The 18,584-nt window shown below is 46.6% G+C and overlaps 1 protein-coding gene across 1 annotated transcript in view; it reads right to left on the bottom strand.

Annotated features, from left to right (window-relative positions):
• The window catches only part of PLB1 (phospholipase B1), a 140,530-nt gene that overhangs the window by 58,910 nt on the left and 63,036 nt on the right, over window positions 1-18,584 (bottom strand). The window contains exons 16-21 of the mRNA XM_078056125.1: window positions 17,145-17,216; window positions 16,294-16,368; window positions 14,175-14,238; window positions 7,196-7,254; window positions 5,369-5,442; window positions 3,827-3,870 (exon numbers count right to left, since the gene is read on the bottom strand). Coding sequence (XP_077912251.1) covers window positions 3,827-3,870; window positions 5,369-5,442; window positions 7,196-7,254; window positions 14,175-14,238; window positions 16,294-16,368; window positions 17,145-17,216 — 388 coding nt within the window. The remainder of the gene's footprint in view (window positions 1-3,826; window positions 3,871-5,368; window positions 5,443-7,195; window positions 7,255-14,174; window positions 14,239-16,293; window positions 16,369-17,144; window positions 17,217-18,584) is intronic.

Here is an 18,584-nt window from a genome sequence, read left to right as displayed (position 1 = left end):
CATAAGTATGAGGGTTTATTTATGGACTTACAAATTCTATCCCATTGATCTATATGGCTATCCTTATGACAGTACCACATTGTCTTGTATTGGAGCTTTGTAAGTTTTGAAATTGGGGATTGTGAATCCACTGAATTTATTGTTTTTCAAGATTATCTTGCCTATTCTGGGCCTCTCGAATTTCCATATGAATTTTACAGTCAGCTTGTCAATTTCTGCAAAGAAGCCAGCTGGAATTTTGATAGAGATTATATTGAATCTGTAGATTAATTTGGGGGATGTTGCCATCATATCAATATTAAGTCTTATTCATGAACATGGGATGGCTTTCCATTTATTTAGGTCTGATTAAACTTCTTCCAGCAATGTTTTATAATCTTAAAAGCATAAAAGATGCACTTTATTTGTTAAATTTATTCCTAAGTATTTTTTGATGTTATTGTAAATGGAATGTTTTCTTTTAATTTCATTTTTAGGCTGTTAATTGCTAGTGTCTGGAAATACAATTAATTTTTGCATATTGATGTTGTACCCTGCAATCTTGCTGAACTCATTTATTAGTTCTAATAATTTGTAGTGGATTCCTTCGGGTCTTATTTATAACAGCTGCAAATACAGATAGCTTTACTCCATTTCTAATCTTGATTGTCTTTTCTTTCATTTTTTTGCTTAACTGTCCTGACTAGAACCTCCAGCATAATGTTGAATAAAATTGGCAAGAATATACCACTTGATCTCAGAAGGAAAACATCTTGCCTTTCCTCATTAAGTATGATGTTAACTGTGGGCTTTTGCAGATACCCTTTATCAGACTGAGGAAATTTCCTTCTATTCTTAGTGTGTAGAATATTTTTATCATGAGAGGGTGTTAGTTTTTATAAAATACTTTTTCTCATCTATTGAGATGATTGTGTAGTTTTTGTCCTTTATGCTTTTGATATAGTCTATTATATTGATTTTTTTTATTTGAAACTAACCTTACATTCCGAGGATAAATCCCATTAGGTCATGGGGTATAATCCTTTTTATATGTTGCTGTACTTTGCATGGTAGTATTTTGTTGAGGATTTCTGCATATATATTCAAAAGAGATACTGGTCTGCGGTTTTCTTTCCTTGTGATATCTTTGTCTTATTTTTGTTATTAAGATAATACCAGTCTCATCGAATGAATTGGGTAGTAGTCCCTCCCCTTCCATTTTTGGGAGGAGTTTGTGAAGAATTGCTGTAAATTCTTCTTTCGGTGTTTGATAGAATTCACTAGTGAAACCAGAAAAGCCTGGGCTTTCTTTGGTGGTAAGTTTTAAAGTTCAATCACTTTGTTACAAATCTATTCAGATTTTCTATTTTGTCTTGAATCAGTTTCAGTAATTTGTGTCTTCCTAGGAATTTTACCATTTTCTCTAAGTTATCTCATTTATTGGCGTACAATTTTTCAAAATACCCTCATAATCCTTTTTATTTCTGTAGCAATGTCTCCTCTTTTGTTCCGGGGATTTACGTCTGATTTTGAGGCTCCCTTCCTCTCATCCTCCTTTGATCAGTCTGGCTAAAGGCTTGCCATTTGGTTGCTCTTTTCAATCTCATGCACTCTAATGCCTTTACCACATTGGATCTACACTTGACTTTTCACTTTTCCATCTCCGAAGCTTGGCTGAGAACTCCTGAGAGCAGGGTCCGTATACACCCCAGACTCTCACATATGCTCAACAAATGCTTATGGACTGAATGAAGGGTGACTCAAGGTTGAGGAAGGCTGGGAGATTTGCTACAAGTCATGGGGTTACTGAGAATGAATTCCAGGCCAGAACTCTACTCTCTCAGCTCCAATACAGGGCACTTTCCCCTGTCTCACAATCAGCTAGGATGTGGGAAAGGAACGGGCTAGGTACCAGCCGGCACTCTCAGGCATCAGGCCATCCAGCAGAATGCTCTCTAGAACCAAGCCCTGCAGCGGGACCTACACAACACATATGCATTGAACTCCTTCCTTATGGCTTTGGGGTCGCTGTGCCCAATGGATAGAAATTACTCCGATTTCTACTCAATAGAAGGAAGAGCTGTGAAATCACTAGAGCCATCTGCAAATAGAAATGATTATCTTCAGTTCCCCATTACTGGAGGAATCCAGCACAGACCAGCTAGCTATGTATCAGGAATGTCATAGTAAGGCGCTACACATCGTTTAGAGCAAAAACTTGCTGGCGCATGTGGTTATCTGTGCCAGGAATGTGCCATCCGCTTTCTTTACCTGTTAAATTCTAGCTCTTAAAACCCTTTTTCAGAAGGCAGGGTTAACCACCTTCTTATTTATTTTCCCCTAAACTTTGTTCATAGCTATAATTGTTGGTACATGCATCTGTCTTTAGGGCGACATCCCCCAAAGAGACTGTGATGATGGCTTGAGGGCAGGGATCTTGCTTCACACTCCTATTTCCCAAGCATCCAGAACTGGAGTCTTTGCAGGGTTAAATTGAAGAGGGAGTCAAACTGAGCTTCTGTTCTGGTTCTCGTAAATTTTTTAACACATTTTCATGTAGTTATTTCCCTGGGGATTATCCGGCCCCTACAATCAAACTGTCTTCACAGCTCTAGTAAGGAAGAGTCTGAACAGGCAATGATCCATTGCTGGGCCAAGTGTGTCAGGGGAGTCCACCTGGGGGTGGGGGGTGGCACTGTCTCAGTCCTTTGTGAATCACTGCAGTGAAAGGTCTTGAGCCTTTTCCAGCCATCTTATCCACAACAACAGTGCAGGAATCGGCGAGCCCTGCAAGCTGTTGTAGATGCTGGGCCAGCTCTCAGCCCAGTCAATCACACTCACAAAAGCAACCCAAACCACCTCCCCTAGCAATAAAGACAGGGAGGATTTGTGCCACAGGACTACACCTACTTACATTCAACGGGATTTGCAAATAGCAAAACGGATATCCCTGTGTGAAGCCCAATCAGTCCTGCCCACGTGGAGATTAAGCCATCTCTATCATCAAAGTCTTGGAGCCTTAAACCTCAAATAACTTCTTAGCTTCTAAAGATATGTTACAAAGGGATCATTACAAGAAAAGTAAATGAGAATGGGACCAATTAAGTTCTTAGGCAAAATTATTAGCTAGAAGATGTGAAGGGAAGATAATTTAACAGTAACATTTCGTGCATGTGTGCTTTAAGAACATGCACTCTGATATGTATGCACTAAGAAGAAGAAAAAGACATGTAAGAAGACCATTCAGAGAATGGGGCTCAGGCTTAAAAAAAAATCATTCCCAGCAGGCCCCTGGTGAAGTAAATTAAGGAAAATTTAACGGGCCCCAAACCCCACTGTGTTTGCACAGCCCGCACAAAGTAACTTCAGCTCTCACTGCCGTAAGAGCAGCATCTCCTAAAGCCACACACAGGAATTCAACGTCTTTGTATGCAGTGGCGCTTAATGCAGCCAAACCCAGATCAACGCCTCCCAGAAAGGTGCTCTGCTCAGAATGACAGGCAAAGCGGAGATGGGTGCCCTTTCCTTCTTTCTGGACTCATTTCCTGATACTGACTTGCACTAAGATATGGTCTGAACTCTCTTCTCCTCTCTGACTCTCTTCCTTCCTTGGACAAATACAATTTCTAAAAAACATCCCTCCGAGGCTTTCCTGACGCTCACCAAGCAGAGCAGGGCCAGCGCCTCGGGGACGCAGCGCCCCCTGGCGAACGCGGCCGAGTTGCGCCGCCCGGCTCCCTGCCGAGCCCGCGGCCGCCACCAGGAGGCGCTGCAGAGCCGCGCAGAGCCGCGCAGAGCCGCTGTGAGCCCACCCGCCAGCCCGCAGCCCGAGGGAGCGCGTACTCACTTGGGAGGGTGGTGACGCTGCTGAGGTTGTGATCGCCTCCGGCACTGCGGTGCGGGAACAGAAAAGAAAAGGGAGGTTGAGAACGCCAGCGACGCCAGAACAGCTCAGGCGCTACCAAGACAGGCCTTTCTTCTTCTGGGAGACACCCCGGGGCCTTGGAGCTTGCCGGGTCCTTATTATTGCAGTAGAAAACCAAACCAGAACTCAGCAACTCCTCTCCTTGTCCCCACCAACCGGGACAGCCAGCCAAGAAACGGATTTCCAGGGCACGGCAGACTTTGTTGATTTATAACTTTGAGCGTTGGCATTGCGGCAGGGGGACCAAGTGGGCCCCTTTGCCCCTCTTTTTAAGGGAAAGCGACCCTTCCCTGGATGCCGAGCCCAGTCGTGCCCCACTAGCCACCGCCACTGGGCATGGCTGTTTTCATTGAAAACAGAGTGGGGAGCTTTGCCCTCCTCGCTCTCTTCCTATTTGGCTCGTGAAAACCTGCTGTTAAAGGGTGTCTTCTAGAGTGCAACCCATCTTCCAAGCTGCTCCTAAAATTCCAAGGAAATCAGAGTTGGATGGGTTTCTACACATGAAAATATGCAACATTCCAGAGTTTATTGGATTCCCTGCTTTTCCATATCCCCTCATTCTCTGCCAAGTATGTCTGGGAACATTTCAAAGGGTCTCAAAATGTTTGGGGTTTATTTCTGTGCAGCATCACGAGGGAGGATGCCAGGGATTCAACACTGAGGTTCAGTCTGGGGCCAGAGATGCCAGATTCCGGGCTGAGGAAACAGCAAACCTGCCCTCACGCTTGGCAGGAGCTGGGTGTTCAAAGCATGAGTCCAGCTCCCTGCAGCCTGTGGCAGCCTGGATTTGATTACAGCGGAGCAGGAACAGGCCGGCATGAGGCAGTCACGATGGGGGGATGTGCCAGATTAGGGGTTGGGAACGATCTGCTCTACTTTTTGCTCTTTTACCATCTGGCTGTGTGACCTCAGACAGGTTACTTGCCCTCTCTGAGCCTCGCCCTTTAATAAGGATGCCAGCTACCATTTCGGTCTACTTTGTGTCAGGCACTGCGCTGGATGCTTAAACTCTCTCTAATCCTCATGACAGTGCTCAGGCCGTATTAGTATCCCAGCATCAAAGGTAAGGAGACACGCTCAGAGAGGTTAAGTAACTTGCTCAGGGTTGCACAGAGCTGGGCAGCTAGGATTTAGGCACAACTCTGGCTTTAAAGGCCAATGCCTCCTTCTGAGCTTCTGCCCCGGAGGGAGAAATGAAAGCTAGGGAAGATTTTCAACCCAAACATTTATGTAGTTTCTCCCCCAAACTCCTCCTGCTCAGGTCTCAGTTCCTGAACTGGGGAATGTAGTGGTTTGGGGAAGCTTTGCATTCCTTCCTCAGAGTAAACCAGAAGTGTCTCATTGAAAACCACTAACCAGGTGGCTCATCTGTCTGCTAGAGGAATGGTTTTCTGTGATGCTCAGGGGTCCTCCCCCGCCCTGCAATGAAGGGGTCATTCAGGGTCTTGTCACATCTTCACTCACCTCCAGGACAGGCCTCGGTACTGAGTCAAGACATCCACGATGTCCCCAGGCTTGGATCCGGCCCCATTACCTGCCTGACAGGGAATATCGAGGGGTGAGTCTCCCTGCCTGCTGGCCAGAAAGTCCCTGTTCTGGGTCTGGCTGGGAACGCCTGGGCACTCTCTAGAATCTAGAGTCGAGACAGCCTCCGGTCTTGATGTGCGTCCTGCCTTGGCAGAAAGGAGTGAGAGCTCCCGCTGGGAGTCCTGCGTTGTCCACAGCTTGGCCTCACCCTAAGAAACCCTGCCCAGACCCAGACCAGGTGACACGAGGCTAGCAAAACTGCTCTGGAAATTAGACGGCGTGTCCGTTTTTCCAAAAGACACGTTTCGGGTCCCATTCGCCTCATTTTTAAAAGTTGTGAAACACAAGCATATCACAGTCCTTTTATATCAATGTATCTCATGTGTACACAATTTCAAAAATACTAAGAAAATAAAATGCCATGTCCCTTCCCCTCAGTTGAAGAGAGGGCACGGTCTTTTAAAACCGCAATCTGGACACACTCTGCAGGTGCACGTCCCTTGCCTAAAGCGTGTTATTTCTAAGCAGGGCCATTGCAAAGGTCATGCCGAAGACTGGCCTCCCAGACAGCTGGTGGGGGGGGGGGGGCTGGCCTCCATGAGAGGACCTCCCCACGCCATGGGGGTGACCCCTGCTCTCGGTGCTCAATTCCTCTGCCATTGGCCGTGTATGTTACACTCCAAATGCTGCCTCCCACAAAGTCCTGAATAGCTGTGCAGATTCTCGATGAGTCCTTCTCCTGAGAGCACTTCAAGGAGACCAGGAATTGCAGGGGAGGCAATACTGGGCCACACCCAGCAGGAAGTGGTTGGGATAAGCAGTGCTAAGGACCAGCCTGCCTGGGTCCTTCCGGAAAGTTATGAGCGGTAGGGTGTTTGGGGTGAAGAGTCACTGAGGGGTCATGGGGGACACAGCTCCAGTAGAGGGAAAGGATTCTGGACTTGGAGTCGGGCTGGTGCGAGTCCAGCATCTGTGAGCTATGCGGTTGTGGGCACTCAGTTCACCTGCCCGGCTTCACCTCCTTTCTGTGTTAAGTTTAAGGAGAGTCGCAGTTCATAGGATTGCATGGACGATGCCAAATGAGATAGATCAAATGGTAAGAGGCCACAGATGTGAAAGGTGTCTGGCCTTTGGGGAAGGTTCTGCTGGAGGCCCTGAATTCTACTGACCTGGAGAACAGCAGCTGGATACGTCTGGAATGAGCCGCTACTGAACAGAAGCTCGTGTCTGGGAGCCTCTGGGACCCTCCACCCGGTCTCTGTAGGACCTGAGTTTGTTTTTCATGGAGAGCATTTGGCAGGCCTGAGGGGTCACCATGGAGTGGCTGCAGAGGTGGGCTGGGATCCTTGTGAGTACCTCCCTCTCTTCTACTCAACCCTCCACCCAACCCACCCCCACCCCATTAGCACCCGCTCCTGGCTCATCCTCTCGTCACCCTCCTTTAAGTTCCTCCATGACAAGCGCCAGGTCTTTGAAGGAGCCCCACACCGTGAGAGAGACTTAGTCCGATCCACCCACCCGTTAGGCTGTGAGATCTGTCACAGCTGCTCCCTCTGAGTCGCCCCCCACTTCCTACTTGCTCCTTCATTCCAGCATTGGGAGAGGAATACGAGGTTAGGATGGACGTGGGGAAATGTGATGGGCAAGGAATGCTGGTCCAGGGCAGGCGGGCCAGAGAGGAGCCAGAGATGGCCATGGTTGAGAGTTCCCCTCTCTGGGTTCCCCTGTGAATCAAGATCACCTTCCACGGTGGGGGTAACTCACCGTGAGAGAGTCACCCAGGGCTCCGATTACTTTGATGTCAGCCGGCTTCAGCCTGTGAACTGAGAATGCACACCCAAGTTAATGGCAGACAGGGCTTCTTATCTCCTCTGAAAATGAATGAAGACCTTCCAGGGAAATGGAGAGAAAGTCCAATTGTAATAGCGGTTCAGCTTGGACAGAAATATTAAGAGCCCATCCTTGTCACAAGGCTCCATGGTAGGACGTGGAGCCCGCACTTGCCTCCTTGGGGCGCCTACACACAGGTTCCAGAGCTGGACGGCAGACTCCTCTTCCAGAGTAGGGTCTGGGGCCTTTGGTGAAATCTGATGCTACAAGGTGAGCAGTTACCATTGGGGCCTGAAGCAGCCCCTGGCAGGGTGGTCTGGGAGTAAGGCAGGAATTGTGAGAGAGATGCAACTTATTATTTTTTTTTTTTAAAGATTTTATTTATTTATTTGAGAGAGAGAATGAGACAGAGAGAGCATGAGAGGGTCAGAGGGAGAAGCAGACTCCCTGCCGAGCAGGGAGCCCGATGCGGGACTCGATCCCAGGACTCCAGGATCATGACCTGAGCCGAAGGCAGTCGCTTAACCAACTGAGCCACCCAGGCGCCCCGAGATGCAACTTATTGATCTGGATTTACCTACTCTGGATATTTCATATAAATGGAATTATACATCATTTGACCCTTCTGTGTCTGGCTTCTTCCCCTTTGCATAATGATTTCAAGGTCCACCCGTGTTCTAGCATGTGTCAGGATTTTGTTCCTTTTTATGGCTGAATAACATTCTCTTGCACGGATATAACCACATTTTATTTATCCATTCATCTGCTGATGGACATTTGGGTTGTCTCTATCTTTTGGCTCTGGGAGTAGTGCTGCTATGAACATTCACATGTAAACATTTATTTAAATGCCTGTTTTCAACTATTTTGGGTATATACCGAGGAGTGGAATTGGTAATCCTATGATAATCCTGTGCTTAGCTTCATGAGGAACCACCAAACTGTTTTTGGCAGCCCAACTCTATTTTGTTCATCTTTTGAGTATGAGCATGTACTATAATGTAGCCCAACAGCTATTTACTCACATGACAAACATACTGACCACCGAGCAGTGGCTGGGTGCTCTGGAGAGGATAGAGTGATCAGAAATGGAGAGAGTGCTCCAGAAACTCACAGGCTAAGGAAGAAGTGAGACACATCCAGTTATAATTATTTATAAGCTGATAAACCCTGTGGGAGATAGAGTGACATGAAGTTCTGGAGTTGCAAGAACGATTTACGTCTGGGGGGGGTGTATGTGGAGGGTGGCTCAGAGCAGGCTTCATGGAGAAGGTAGTGTTTGAACTCACGGCATGATGAGATAAGGATGGGGGAGAGCGAGGTGGGGGGATGGAGGAAAAAGCATCAAGAATGCCTGTGGTGGACTGTTGAATCACAGATCTGTACCTCTGAAACAAATAATGCAATATATGTTAAGAAGAAAAAAAAGAAGAAGAAGATAGCAGGAGGGGAAGAATGAAGGGGGGGGAATCGGAGGGGGAGACGAACCATGAGAGACGATGGACCCTGAAAAACAAACTGACGGTTCTAGAGGGGAGGGGGGTGGGAGGACGGGTTAGCCTGGTGATGGATATTAAAGAGGGCACGTTCTGCATGGAGCACTGGGTGTTATGCACAAACAATGAATCATGGAACACTACATCAAAAACTAATGATGTAATGTATGGGGATTAACATAACAATAAAAAACTAAAAAAAAAAAAAAAGAATGCCTGTGGTATGGTAAAGTGAGTGATGTCTGTAAAGAACGGATAGTCGTACAGCTTGGCTTAAGTGAAGGGTTTGTAAAGGAGACTAGCACAAAATAACATTGGAAAGGTAGGTTAGGGCCACAGGCCTTTTATGCCGGGCTAACAAGTTAGGAGAGTAACATGAATATTGCTACATGTATAAGTCCTTGCCGTATATACATCTGTACTGTATCTATCTCCTCCTTTACGTTATACACAGATGAACATGAATCCAAGTGCACCTAAAATTCCTACACTGTCTGTAGGACATCCAGTGAAACACACAACACAAGATGCTTGTGACCCACGGGGCTACACAGAGCCCACATCACCCATCAACATCCAGATCACGGTTGTAGAATTAGGTCTGCACAAGAAGCTGTATTAACACTCAGTGGAAACAATGTTCAAAGGGATCTCCAAGTCTTATCTCGTACTGTAGAGACATCTTTTCTACCTGACTTCTATGCCATCTGCAGACGAGGAGCTGTCGCTCCCACTGAGGATCTGCTCTCACTGAAAAAGTAAAAGTCCCTGCCTCTTCCTGTGACAGCATGCAAACCCACACACACATAATTATGAATGTGTGTATGCAAAATATATACATTAGTGGTCCTCAAATTTGAGCATGCATCAGAATCATCTGGAGAGCTTGTTAAAACACAGATGGTCGCTTCTTACCCTCAGAGTTCTGCTTTAGTAGGTCGTGGGAGGGGGTGGGCTCAGGATATGTGGTTAGAAGAACAATATCAAATCACAAAGCCACAAATCACAAATCACAGCTGTACACATTAGCGCACATCCATGGGGTGAGCCTGAGAACTTTAAAATGACCTCTTCTCAAAGAAATTGGGCTATGGGTAAAAAAGGCAACAAAACAGAAAATAAGACCTCCTTTCCTCAACTCCGGAGGGCTTATTTTAGTTTCTCGTGATGACAGTCAATCACTCTCTTCTTGTTGCCATAATGTATGATATACATAGTGAATACTGTGAGCACTTGCTCGTGGGCAAAGGTTAGGGGAATCTTTGAAGCGGATAAAATGTGGAAGAGATGGGCAGATTTGCTTCAAAAGCACATTACAGTTTCCTAAAGAGGCAGCTACAACTGGTCATCCCATCATCTAAATTTGTAGCAGACAAAGGAAACATACACACATACACGCGTGCACGCATGTCCACATCTATGTGTGTGTATATATGTATAGATAGATTGATGGGGGGGGTTCCTCCTGTTGGTTGTTCTGAAGGATTTCCTTTGAGAGATAATAAACCAAACGAGCCAAGCCTAAATGGGAGGAGTCTGACTCATCTGGGATTTTATTAAGATAGAGCCGACATGTTTCATTTGTTTAATATCTTGTAGACCTTGATTTGAGCTTTGCTAATATCATCATGTATGACAAAGACACAGCCTGGGAACCCAGCACAGCACTTTAGCAATTGCTCTCCTTGGACAAAGAACTATTTACAGATAAGATTAAATTTATGTGGGCTGATAAGCTAAACATTATCTGGTACAAACTGTCCACCACCCTGAAAGGAGTTGATAAATACATCAATAACTCATCTGGATTTCTACAGAGGGGGGCCTCTTATCAGAAGGCCATCTAAGCTATGACGAAATGTCCTGAATAGCGAGGAAATGGTAGACTATAGAATGGGGAAAAGACCGGACACTTTGGAGTTTTGTCTTGTACAACCCAACAGCCTAAACAACCCAGGGCCATCATCTGAAAAACCAGCTTTCTCTTGTTGGCTACGGCTACCCAACCCATGTGCTCTCTGATTTTAGGGACTTATGTAAAGACTTCTGCAAGGGTAGTAAACGGCTGGCACAAGATTAGAACCGTGTTTCTGCCCTGGAAGTGCTTCGGGGTGGGTTTATCTGAAGAAATATGCACCTTGCTCATCTTCAAGAGCTCAAGAAATGCGCTAAGTTGAATTAGAGGCTAAATTAGTGGCTCTGTGTCAGAGACTTTGCAGTCTTGAAGCTTTAGATGATGGAAACTGCAAGGAAAAGAAATACTTATTCATCCAAGTGTCTTGGGGTGATTTTGAACTTGCTCAGCAGACTGGTCCCGCCCGGGGACAAGCAGGCTATTAATCCCTATGGGACGTCACTACTTCCTTCCTAGTCCCAGGTTAAGTCCCAAGACCCATGAGCAGGTGGTGATGGGAGAGAAACATCTCCAGGGTCTACACTGCATGTTACACGGTCGGCTCACAACAAAGTAAAACCCTTAGCGCTCAGCCGGTGCTGTAACTTGGGTATTTTTCGTATCAGCTTTTGAAATGCTGGTTTTAGTCGAATGGGTATAAGAAATGATATCAAGGGTTTAGAAAGGAATCAATGTCTTCAATGAATGTAAATGAACTGTTCACTGTTGGTGACAGTGGCATCTCTATTTGCAGATCTCTATTTCCAAATACTTTGAAGTTTTCCCTCTGCAAGGAATTAGCAGCTTGACTTCAAGATCGACAACTTCAATAGAGAGCCAAGAGCCACTGTCCTCCAGGCTCCTTATTGCCAATCTTTTGTTTGCAAAATGCTACTCCTTTTCTCCCTGGGAAAACCTCAGGTCAGCTGCCAGGCCCAACATATTTTTCTTAGTCATCCCAACTATGTTAGGGGCAGGCCATGGAGTAATATAAAATGATGCAAGTGTATACAAAGTTATAAAGCCCACAGGAGCTGGCCCTCAGCACAGTGCACGTATGCACTGACTGGGAGGAAAAACGGGCGGCTTTTATTTATTTCTCCGGCTGCCAAATACCAATTGGTTATAAAAATTACATCAACTCCATATATCTCATTCCAAAGCCTCATAGATTGGTGGAAGAGGTTCATCACCTGTGGGCTCCACACGGAATGAGTAAGGCACCCAGGGCGCTGGGGGCTGTGGCCCTGTTGATGAAGGCAGTTCCCTATGTTGAGACATCACTTTTGGTTAGCTTGGTGTATCTGTGGGTGGCTGGAGAGAAACACTAGGGAGAGGTGACAAGGGAGGTTTTTGAAAAGAACTCTAAAGGCAAAACAGTTATTTTATACAGAGTCTTAGTGAAAAATTGCTTTAAGGGAAGGCACTTTGATCTAGTTGGTTTGAAAGATCTTTTTCAACCCAGAACTATTGATTTGCCGAATTAAAAATACTCATTAAGATTAACTCCGTGAACATTTACTGGGCTCCCACTATGTGCTGAGTCATTGGAGGTATAAAGGTAACGATGGTCTGATCTTGTAAGTATGCATCAGATACCATCACTTCCGTTAGAGATTGCAAACAGGATCTCCAGAGGAGTGAACGATCTCACCAGAAATATGAGTTATCAAGGAAAACTAATAATGTGGCCCCATGCTAAGTCTTTTTAACTACCCCAACAGTCACAAGGATGGTTAAAATATCTGGTCAGAGACCATGCACAGTAACGAAATGTGTTTTTTCATTATTGTCCAGTTGAGCTGCAGCCATTTTCTTAAAAAACAGCTTTCAGGCAGGACTCAGAAGGGCAGGCCCCGCTCTCATTCAGGAGGGTCGCTGCCCAGAAGGAGCGAGCCAGCATTTTGGTTACATGCCCACTTGGTTAGATCAAGGAGACCTAAATCTATCCATTTGCTTATTCAGACAGTCCCTATCACCAGAATATCTCAAGGTCTTAAGATTTCTTGTGCTTACATCTTCAAGTACCCATAAACACAGTAATCTCTGGGGTCAGGGAATAAAGAAGAGGTTCACATTTTATTTGGTTTTGGGGGGTTGAGATATGTTCTAAGGGACTGGTTGCTTATCATCGACATGATAGGGACATAATCTAGGCAGATTGCAAAATGCTTTACAGCTCATCCTCTCAGAATGATAAGATTAAAAAGGAGATGGGTATCATTTGTCTGTAAAGACTACAGTGATTAAAACATTCAAATTCTGTCTCCCTATACGTGCGTACGTCTGTACATACATATGTACGTACATCTTTGGGGTTTTGCTATAGGACGGCCTACATAGGAAGCTAGAGATTTGTTTCTGCTGCTCTAGTTCGGCTAGCAAACTAACCAACAGGAATGAGTCATCGCCAAGTACAAAGGAGGGAAAGTTCTAAAGACTAAATATATGTGTACCTAAGAGCCTTATCACCTGTTCTATCCTTCTGCAACTTAGAACAAGAGCCAGGTGTATACTGAAGTTTTGTACAAGCATGTTTAACTAGCTTGCCAGTCATGTGGCTTAATTTGAGCGTGGAGAGCTAAGACATGCATGAAGGGGCAGGCTGACAGGTAGCTGTTCTCCTAACACTCAGCCAAAGGAAACGTCTGCCTGCAAAGAATCCTGCTGGGCCTGGTGACATCTCCAAACCTAATTTTCTATATTGGAAGGCACCTAGGAGGCATTCAACAATCATCTAATAAATGAACGAGCACGTGAACAGATGAGTGAACCGATGAACAGAACAGAGGCTTGCGTAGGACCAAGCATGGGAACCCATTGCACTGTTGCAAGCATGCTCCTGGGCTGATGTTTTGAGGCCTGCGGTTCAACATACAGCCTCCCCCACCCCGCCATGATCGCCCATGGTCATGTGCACACAGCCATCACCCTCAGGCTGGCTCACCTGGAGGAAAAGATTTAGCCCTGAGACAGTCCCCTTTGGGGAGGGTGTCTGCCTGGAACATTCCACGAGTCTCATTTTCCTGGCCCGGCAACAGTCATTTTGGAAATACTGAGAAGCAGTGAGAACGGCATGTTTATAAGATGGCATGCTTTCCTGTTCTGTGCGATGTTTGAGTGCATCCTGCATACGACTCTGACATGCAGGATGGACTGGTTATTTTTGCTTCCCGATTAAAGATAGTTTTGCTTTTCAGAGAACAAATTCACCTCATCAAGGCTTAAAGGCCGGGACAATGACAGGCGCTCACTCGACTCACACTGGGCTCTTCACAGAGTAAGACCTGGCACACAGTTAATGCTTAATAAATGCTTTCTGATAATGGTGTTATTCTAGTTTAAAGAATAATCAAACACAGGCATGAACTTACAAATATACCCCCAGCGTGATCTCTATTGGTCTTGGAGAAAGCCTCTCAGGTGGATCTCAGACCGTGTGGAAAGCCTGTTAAGGTTGCCCTTACGTCGATGACTTCAGGCCTCAAATGAGGTCAGAAACCCCTTGATTGGAGCCACGTACCTGAGGTGGGAATTGTGTCGGAGGGGTCCTTGTCAGGACACAGGATTTCCGTTCCGTCTCTCACCTGTAATGAGATGCACAGAGAAGGAGTAGAAATGGATCTTGCAATGCAGGAAACTGGATGAGAAGCAGGGTCTTTATTTGGAAAACACTGGTCAATACAGAAACCTAGGTATCGCTTAAGATAACCTCCCTCTCCTTCAACACTCCTATCCGAGTGTCTATGACATCCTTTCCTAAATGATCCCCATCCTGTCCCCTCTCCTATAGTCCCTCCACCTGGGCCTAGGCCCAGGCCTGTGTTACTTCTTGCCTGGAATACTGCACCATCCACAGCCTTTGGTCCTGTGGGCTTCCTCCCCAGCCTCTGAGCCCATAAAGATGATGTGCTCTCTCCCCGAACATAATAGAAATGTGTCATCCCCCCGTCCCGCCCAAATTCTCCGTGAAAGCAGGGATTTTTGTCTGTTTTGTGTACTGTATCTTTATAGCCCCAAACAGTGCATAGTAGATGCTTGATAAGTATTTGTTGGTTGAAAAAATACATTTCTGCAGCACTGACATCAGATGAATTCCATCCTCTTTAACACCTCCCAAGAGGGCCCTGACATTCTAAACCATCGGCTCTTGCCTCAGTTCTCATGTTCTCCATGTCTCTGCCCAAGTTTACCTCCATCCCCCCTTACCTTTCCCTCCCTCTGAGTTCCCACACTCCCATCCACCTGGTCACCCTTAGTCATCCTACAAGGTTGGGGTCATTTGTATTCTTTGGGAAGCCTTGTCAACTCTCTCTGGTTGGTTGCTTCCTCTATGTTCCAGAATACCCATGGAAACTTTAATTATAGGACTCACTCCACCATGCTACAATTGCTGGTTGGTTCCACTGGGCTGAGTTCCTTGCGACACGTGATGTATTTTATCCATGGTTTTCTCTCTTATGTCTGGCATTCCTCCATCCACCCACCCATTTAGCCATTTGACAAATAGGGACTGGGTACCTGCTCTGAGTCCCTGCATTCCAGTGGTACACAGAAGGTACTCAATAAATGTATCCGAAGAGAATGTGTTGCTCCTTCTCATCAGATGACAATAATAGTAACACTTATATAGAACTCAGGGCATACCAGATGCTAGTAGATGCACTTTATACTTACTAATGTAGTATAATTTAAGAACAACTCTATGAAATCAGGCTGTGACTATCATTTCACAGATTTAAAAAACACCAAGGCCCAGAGATGGTAAGCGCCTTGCCCAATGACACAGAACCAGTAAGTGGAAGAGTCTGGATTTGAACCCACAGCTGGTTCTCTCACCTCACGGTACCAGGCTGCCTCCGGGATGTATCCTCATGGCTGAGATAGTTGTTAGAAAGTGTGGGACACGTTGATAAATCAAAGGTCTTTCACACTCTATCGCTCAGGCTCTGTGGTGGGGACCCAGGCTGTCAGCTTCGCCTGTGCCCCCCAGAGTACCTGTCATCCTCTCTATACAACAGGGAGGCAGGGATGGCACGAGGACCAAAGTCGTCTCCACTCGTAATGGCCCCAGTCCTCTGAGAATGAGGACGTCAGCCTTCAAGTGTTTCCCGGCTCCTCAGAGGAGTGCAGGGTGCCCTATCTAATCTTGACAGGAAATATCAGAGAGACTCATGAGATAAGCACCCAGTGAGACGTGAGTGTGAGGAAGCCCCCGTAGGTATGCACCAACTTCGGAGGCCTGTGGGTCTCCGTGCTGTCTGGTTTCAGACTTTACCACATTGTTCTCCTTTTTCTTAACTTTCTCCTCAGTTTAAGGGCTCAGATGCGTCTAAAATGATTTGGGGTGGGCCTGAGGAGACTTGTTTTACATCAGAATAGACAGGCAGGAAGCCCGCGGTGCTGAGTACCCCAACGCAGCCCTGAAGCCTCAGGATGCTGGTTGCTGAGGTAGAGCTGCAGGGTAGACCTGCTTCAAGCACCCGGGGGGGCAGCCACACATTTGCCCCTTCGCCCTTTCCAGCCAGTTCACGGAGTTCCAGGACCTAGAGCACCACGTGGAAGGTTCCAAAGATCCAGCAAGGGGTCCCCCGCCCCTGGTTCATTTGCATGTTTGTCAGCCGCAGAAAACCTCAGCCTACCTCAAGCCTCTCCTGAGATTTTGGCAGCCTGGGCAGGTAGTTGCTGTTCTTGTAGGTGAACAGATAGGGATTCTCCTGCAGAGGAAGGTAATACATTGTAACCGTGACCTAGAAATCAGTTATCATTCATTCATCGGGCTGTATCACCCAGCAACGCCTCCTTTGGCCAATTTGGAACTTTCATACCATCCTTGAAATGATGAGAAAACCATTCTCTGGCTTTTCTTCTATGCTCATTAGGTCTCTGAAGGAGCTCATTAATACTTTGAAATTTCCCATTTCTAACTGTCAGCATCTCTTGCTACCTGAACTTCATGCTACCAGGCAAAGTACATATATTTCCATAAAAAGAGAACTTAGTTTTAAGCTTCCTGGCAGCCAAGGCAAAGAGGGAAATTGGATGAATTATATAGTTGTTACAGCGCAGTAATAAAAACTTACCAATTCAGTATTTAACTAGCATTAAATGATAAAAAGGAATTCTCGGGCTTTATGTTCAGTTTTTTCTTTTCTCTTTCATTCATTCAGTAGCATTAATTCTATACCTGCTATATGTTAGGCACATTATTTAAGACCCCCATCCTCACATTTGGGACCAGATAAGCTGTGGCTTTGGTCCTATGACCTCCACAGGTGTATACCTGACCCACAGGTATAAACCTTAAGCGTGTCAAGTACAGAAAGCTGTGCCCAGCCTAGAAGAGCCAAGCCAAGATTCTAATGGGGCTCATGTCTCAGCCAGCGAAGACCCCATGTCACAGCAAAGCCCACTTCTTCGGGACCCCATCTCTCTCCCCAACTCAACCAGAGATTCTCTCCCCACCATCCTCCCCTCCCCAGTTCTGGCCTACCTGAGAGGGACATGTCACTGGCCTTCTCTCTCTTGCACCGAATGGTTCGTCTTTCTGTCCTGCTGGCTTCATCTAGAAAAGGAGGTGATCTTTAGAACAGAGAACTCTTGCATAGGTGGCCACATCCTGGGGTACCACGGACAGAGGCTTTTTTGCCCAGCACTTCTCCAGGTGTGACCCTGGGCCAGCAAGGAGCCTTAGCATCATCTGAGGACATGTTAGAAATGCAAATCTCCAGCCCCATCCCAGACCTACTGAAGTCAGAAATTTTGGCGTGGGGTCCAGAGCTGTGCATTTTAACAAGCCCTCTAGGAGATCCCAGTGCACCCTCCAGTTGAGGCCCCCCGGCAGGAGGATTCAGTGATTCCAAGCCCACCCCTCCTGATGTTCCAGAAGGAGACATGGAATGCCAGAGACAGTGAGCTGGGACAGGGACACCACCCCTGATGAAACTTCCCTCAGAGAGGACAGCAGGGATGGGAAGGAAGGGCAAACACCTGGCTTTTGTGTCAGGCAGGCACCTCTCCCCAGGGCTCCCCTTCCCTTCGTGTGCACGAACCCCCGTCCAGTAGGGAAGGAAAGCCTCTGCTAGCTGAAGACTGCTTTCGTGGCTGGGAGTGAGGCCAGTTATGGGTTCTGCCTCAAGTCCCATGTCCTTAACCGGGACCCAGAGGAACAGACATGAGGCACAGCATGGCCCCCATTCCCAAACAACTTGAACGTCTCGGGGTTCAGGAATGAGTGATGGTGGGGTCAGTGTTGATCTGGGCAACTGCTTAAAGGATTACCGACGCGTAGGGAACACAGACAGAAAGTGCATGGGGTGCCAGCCAGGGGTACAGTGGGTGAGACACTCGGGTAAAAGCACTGAGGGCCAAACGGGAAAATGAAGGCAGCTAAAGAGTTCAGTGGGGAGAGGGCTTGTTTTTTTGAGAGAGAGATGGGGAGAGAGGGAGGGAGGGAAGGGCAGAGAGAAAGAGAGAGAGAATCTCCAGCAGACTCTGCTGAGCGCAGGGTCAACACAGGGCTCCATCTCACAACCCTGAGTTCTTGACCTGAGCCAAAGTCCAGAGTCAGACACTTAACTGACTGAGCCACCCAGGTGCCCCATGGGCTTTTTTTTTTTTTTAAGTTCCTTTTGTTATTTTTATTTTTATTAAAGATTTATTTGAAAGAGAGAGAGAGCGTGCACTAGCAGGGAGAGGATGAGAGGGAGAGAGAATCTTCAAGCAGACTCCCCCACTGAGCGTGGAGCCCAACACAGGGCTTGATCCCAGGACCCTGAAATCATGACCTGAGTTGAAATCAAGACTCAGCCACTCAACCAACTGAGTCACCCAGGCACCCCTAAAGTCCTTTTGTTATCTTTAAATGGTCATTACATATACGTGAACACTTGAAGGATGAGGTGGCTTTGAGAGAAGACAGATTTCCTTTTGC

This window comes from Halichoerus grypus, chromosome 10 (assembly GCF_964656455.1).
Source record: "Halichoerus grypus chromosome 10, mHalGry1.hap1.1, whole genome shotgun sequence".
NCBI classification, from domain to species: Eukaryota; Metazoa; Chordata; class Mammalia; order Carnivora; family Phocidae; genus Halichoerus; species Halichoerus grypus.
The sequence above is the reverse complement of the archived record's forward strand: the minus strand, read 5'-3'. Positions and strand labels throughout refer to the sequence as shown.